A 6000-nucleotide genomic window follows, 5' to 3' on the forward strand; every position below is an offset into this window, starting at 1 on the left:
CCTTTATTTCAGCTGCAGACTGTTCAATAAAAACGCAATCATAACACAAAACTATAGAAGAAAACGTATCTTAAGATTAAAAAAGAAATTGGTATGTGAACTAAAAAACATAGCCTATAAGTACATACATACATATGTAATACAACATTTGTGTACATAGTAATGATGTCAAAAGTTCACTAAAAATGTATAACAAGTAATTAAACAAATAAACACAAAATAAGAATGAATGAGATTATTTTGATACTACAATTTTTTTTAATGATACCCACAGTTTGTAAATTGAAAATTTCATATGAAATGCGTTATAGAATTTTTAGAACTTGTTTTTGATCGAATGTTTTTTGAATGAATGTATTAACTACTGTAAAAATATTTTTTTCTTTTTAATTTGAAGTTTAGAAGTAAAGACTGTAAGAACTAATTTTACCTAAATTAAGGCTACAAAAACATTAACATAATATTATAAATAAAGAACCAGTTATTCTATAGTATTGGGCAGAGATATCATTGCAATAAAAATCGATAACATTTATTTTCAGTTTGTTAAAATTTACTGTTTGGTTGTCTTTCGTTTATAGTAATGAAATCTAATGTTTTAAAGTTTTTATTTTTTAAATTCACATCATTATTACAATTGTCGATTATCAGTTATTAATTGATATATGTAGTTGCAATAAATAAAAATTATGGAAAGTTGATAATATGACATTTAAAAATTGATTGAATAATTCCTGATAACTTTTAACGCTTCAAAATTTTGTAAATTATTTGGTATTTACGAATATTTGTAACTACTGTAATAGAGTTATTCCGTTCGAACGTAGAGTGTTTTTTTCTTGTCTTCACAAAATATTGTCTTCATCAAACATTGTTTTTGAAAAGTATTGCAATCGCTGTATGTGTCATCTCAAGTTTATTTTACGGATTCTGCCTCTTGCAAGGAATTGTCAAATCCTTCAAGTGTAATTCTTGTCATGAAAAGTGCTCTCTCAAATTAGCCGTTCGGATTCAGCTTAAAACTGTAGGTCCCCTCTATCCCTGACAATAATGCTCGCACACTGGAATTTTTGAGAGTTGTAAGTCACTAGGCCCTGGTTTTCAATGGACTGTTGTGCCACCTAATTTATTAGATTAAAATTTTCAATAGTTGGGAAATTTTTATGTCAAGAGGAGTGAAAAAGTTGCTATAATTAAAAATGGATGAGGTTAATATAAATGAAATAAAAATTAACCCATCGCCATAAGTCTCACATTCGCTACTATTTGAAAATGACTTTAAATATATGTACATATCAAATAACCAGAAATATTGAAAAAATGCATTCAAAACGTCGAAACGTTAGTACAGAAGATTATACATATTTAAAGCTTCCCATTTTAACATTATTATGTATTTTCTTTTCTTTATTCAAACTTATAACTCATATAGTTATAGCTATTCATTCTTTAATGGGCGAAGTGGATATCATCTAGCTTAGTTATATTGTAAGTTTAATACAAATTATAATGACGAATTATCAACGTTCTAAAAAAAAAACACATTTATATATTTTTAATCAATTTTGTTTTTTCTCATTTTTTTTTTTTTGGAAGGTCTACTTTTACACCCAAGTGCTCAGTCGTCATCTTCATCATCAGTATCATCCAGTATTCTTCAATCAAATAATATCAACAACGCTGGCCAATCTATTTCTAATTCAATACCCCCACGTTCGATGGTACAATTTCCGATGATGAAACTCTATGATTCACAGCAACAACAGGCGGCGGCACTACTTGCAGCACAACAAGGTTTGCAATCGTTGTTGTCGCCGCCATCGTCAGGAAATTCAAGCTCATCCGGATCAGCTACCTCACAAAACAGCACATCCTGTCTACCAATATCCAATCCACACGCAATGGATTGTGATCCACCTGCTCCACACCTGCCACCAGCATCACTGCTACCGCCGTCACGATATAGTTCCTCCAACCCAGGACATTTACATCATGTAACTAATAGCACTTCGCTAATCGGAAATAACTCTAGTGGTAACAACAGATCGAAATATTTACGGATATGTGAACATTTAGGTACTGACCGATCTATTCCAGTTTCTAATTTGGTGGCTTCTTCCTCATCTTCAATAACCTCTGTTCACAATAAGCTTCCAGTGTCGCAAATTCATAGTTATGTCCCAATTTCTTTGCCAAACGACCTTGGACAATCTTTGGCAACATCTCATCTTATGATGACGGATTCCAGTGTGATTTCAGCTTCAACGACTGGTAACTTATCTTCTGGTCCTAAGAATTTCTCATATGGAAGCAGTCATCATTTATTTGGAATGGGAACAAGTTTCACGGATACCACAAGCCCGCCAAGCAGTCTTATAAATCATCAAGGTAAAGTAATTCGAATGAATCCGCCAACCAGTTCTGGACCACCATCAATTATAAGTGATCGAAGTAATTTAAATCAAATTCATAGTGGGGATGGTAGTAGTGTTGGCTCATCCGCTGGTGGTAACGGTGGAAACGAATCGTCGCCAATGGTCGGTGTTTGTGTTCAACAGAGTCCAGTAGTTATACATTAAACCCGTTTTAATTTAAAAATCAGATCTAAGTCTAAAAATTGGTAAATCAATTAATTAAAAAAAAACATAACCCATCGCTTCTAGAGCAAAGCTAATGTTCATTTTAATGGTATAGAATCTTTTTTTAATATACCTTTGAAAACCTTGTTGTGTGTATTTAAAACACATTATTTACAATAAATTGTTCTTATTTAAGCTATTTTAGTTTGAATATTATTTTCCTCAATCAAAAGCTGCACTCAAAACATCCGTCCATAAGAAATATATCTTTAATTATACACAATAGATATTTTGTACACTCGATCGAATGTGTTATGAAAACATTCTAGGAGATATATCAGCTTTTAAAGAAGTAGAACAAAGAACTAAGGACTTATTTTATAATTTCTGTTTTGATAACACTTTTGAACATAGTCTGGTAACTTGCAATTAAATTATACTATTACTTAGATTTTTGATGTTAGTAAAAATTGCCTGTTGGCCAGAGGTCTTGGGTTCAATCTCTGCCTGTTTCAGCTAATGTTATTTCAGGGAAACTGCTTCTTGCGAGGAGTTTACAAATCCTCTAAGCGTAGTTTTTGTTGAGGTTATCCGTCCGGATTCGGTATAAAATCTGTAGGTCCCTTTCATCCCTGACATTGCTAGCACAGAGGAACGGTTGAGAGTTGTAAGTCACTAGATTTCGGTTCTTTACAAGCTGTTGTGCCACCTAATTTATTTAACGTTTTTGATGGCCTTAGTTCGGACCCAACATCAAAATCAATCTATCTCATCAGCTTTCAAAGGAAAATTAACTCTTAAAAGTTTTTTTTTTTAAACTAAAAGGAAAGGGTTTTAACTTTGCATAATCATCATATAATTTTTTTGTGTTTTATCGTATCCCTAAAAATACCGTTTTATGCATTTTCTTAGAGTTAATAAAAAATTTAAATTTTAATTCAGGACAACATAATCCTTTGTGAAAGCATTTTGGCAGAAACAAATGAAGTTAATTTTGTCGAGCTATGCTTATTTTTAATAAATATTTGCCAAATAGCCACTTCCTTAATAACTCTCAAGGTTGAATATTTTAGTTAACGATTATTGTTAACTTTATAAACAATATCTTACTCGTTGTATTGGAATGTGAGTATTTGAAATGTAAAACCATTTGATTGTCAGTTAGCTGTACTAATCTACTTAAATCTTATTGATTGCACGTTACACCCACTGAAACGAATAATTACAAAAAACTTAAATTACTTTATCAGAAATGCTTCTCCACTTTTCGAAACAAGCCCTTACAGTTCGTTTAGCTTCCTGTTAGTAAATGTGTTTAATATATTATAATATTTTAATGTAGATATGAAAACAAAGGTTCAAATATTTGCATTCGACAAAAAAAACTTGGATCAAAGTTCTACATTTTATTTTTTTGTCATGAAGTTGTTAAAGTTCAGTTAATTAATAAAAATATATTCAAAGGGCTGTTAAAATTGTCACTTTAAGCTGAATGAATAACGTGCAGTTTGAATCAAAATAAGACCATAATTTACACTATTTAACAGAAAGAAATTTGTATATTTAATAATTCAAATTGTCAAATTTGTCATTTGTTTTCATTATGTATTTTCATTTTAATATATGTACTTAAAACTCGAAAGATAACGATTTTCTGAAATCATTCTTTTTTGGATAGCTTTTGAAATTATATTTTTCTAAAAGCACCATTATTCTACTGCTAGTACCTGTGGCATGATGGTTAGTGCGTTGGACTGTCATGCCAGAGGTCTTGGGTTCCATCCTTGCCATGCCATCTAAAGATTTTTTCACGGATACTGCTTGTGAGAAATTGAAAAATTCTCCAAGAATGTTTCTTGTCATGAAAAGTTCTTTCTTAAATAAACCGTTCGGATTCGGCTTACAACTGTAGGTCCCCTCCGTCCCTGACAACAGTACTCGCACAAAGAAATAGTTTGGAGTTGTAAGTCACTAGGCCATGGTCCTCAACGGACTGTTGCGCCACCCAATTTATTTATTTTATCATTATTCTACTCTTGCTTCGAATTTGTTCATACGAAGTTTTTATGGTTCAATATGTTTTGACCCAGAATTGCGATTTTGTTTTATAACTTCAATTTTAATTTAATTCATAAAAAAGGTAATTCATTATTTTCATAAAAGAAAACACTACAACTATACATAGAACTATCAAATACAAAAATAAGAAAAACTTGCGAAATATGAAGTTTTAATATGTGTGCAAGTTCGTGTTTTGTTTGAAAATCAACTGGATCGCATGTTGGCTTAAAATACATTTAAAAAACGCACTGGCCTAGTTTTTTTTTTCAGATCCACAATTGAACACAATTTGTGTATGGATGACAATAAAGAAGAACTATATACTCGCTAATATAATACCATAAATAGTACAAGTCTATATTAAAAATTTTATTTAAACTAAACATAAAACCTACATTTTAAAAATAGAACCAAAATCATGAGTGCAGCACTTTTACTTTTAATTCTTACTTGGATTTACATGAAGTAAATATAACTTTTTATTTTATTGTTTAATTATTTCCTTAACCATAAGATACCAAAACGTTTCTACACTTATATTGTATTCATTCAACATTAACCTATATTTTATTTGAAGCATTTTAAAGTACTTTACTTCAATCTATATATGTAAGATCCATTTAATTGTGCAAAGTAAATTAAAACAAATACACATTAAAAAATTATACAATTTTCATTTTTGTTTCTATTATTTAATAATTTTTTTAGTTCAAAAAGTTTCATGAATATAGCGTCAGTTTTATTGTTTTAAGAGGAAAACAAATTAATAAACTTAAATAAAGGCAGCTCAATGAATTGCTTTTATGTTATGGAGGATTAAGAACTATTGTTTTTATCAATGTCTGAATATTATACATCCTCTTTTATTTATATGTATTTTTTTATTTGTAAGAATATACATAAATATATTTAACAATGAAATAGTCTTGTTTTCCCGAGAGATTTCAAGAAATCTTGTTAAGTTTTATTTATTAGTGATAAGTATGTAAGACGTATTTTTATTTAGCCTTTTTCTTTTTTTAAGAAATATGAATGAATATAAATAAATAAATGAATCTAATTCGCGTTGTTTTTTATTTAGTCAACAATAAAAGTTGAACACCTAATTAATAAAAAAATAATTTGTTGGCAAGGCAATACCAAACCAGAGCAGAACACATAACTTTACACAATTTCCTTATTATATCGAATACATTTTTTCTTGGTAATACAATACAATACGAGTTTAATATTACGTCAAAATAATTAAGTCAAAGTTTTTATTTTATTCATTGATCTTAAAACTATATTAAAGCTATCAGTGACCTACAAATAGTTTTCTAGCTCCTAACGGGTTATCTAAGTCGAACTACGTTTTAAA

At 29.7% G+C, this 6000-nt stretch overlaps 1 protein-coding gene across 5 annotated transcripts in view; it reads left to right on the forward strand.

Annotated features, from left to right (window-relative positions):
- LOC129945884 (serine/threonine-protein kinase minibrain) overlaps positions 1-2778 on the forward strand; it is an 86622-nt gene extending 83844 nt beyond the window's left edge. For 4 of the 5 annotated variants that reach the window (XM_056055841.1, XM_056055842.1, XM_056055840.1 and 1 more), the window contains one exon: positions 1597-2778. In XM_056055841.1, coding sequence (XP_055911816.1) covers positions 1597-2579 — 983 coding nt within the window. In that variant the 3' untranslated portion in view covers positions 2580-2778. The remainder of the gene's footprint in view (positions 1-1596) is intronic. The other variant, XM_056055843.1, reaches the window with a different exon arrangement.
- Positions 2779-6000: the final 3222 nt, after the last annotated feature.

Source organism: Eupeodes corollae, chromosome 2 (genome assembly GCF_945859685.1).
Source record: "Eupeodes corollae chromosome 2, idEupCoro1.1, whole genome shotgun sequence".
Lineage (NCBI taxonomy): Eukaryota > Metazoa > Arthropoda > Insecta > Diptera > Syrphidae > Eupeodes > Eupeodes corollae.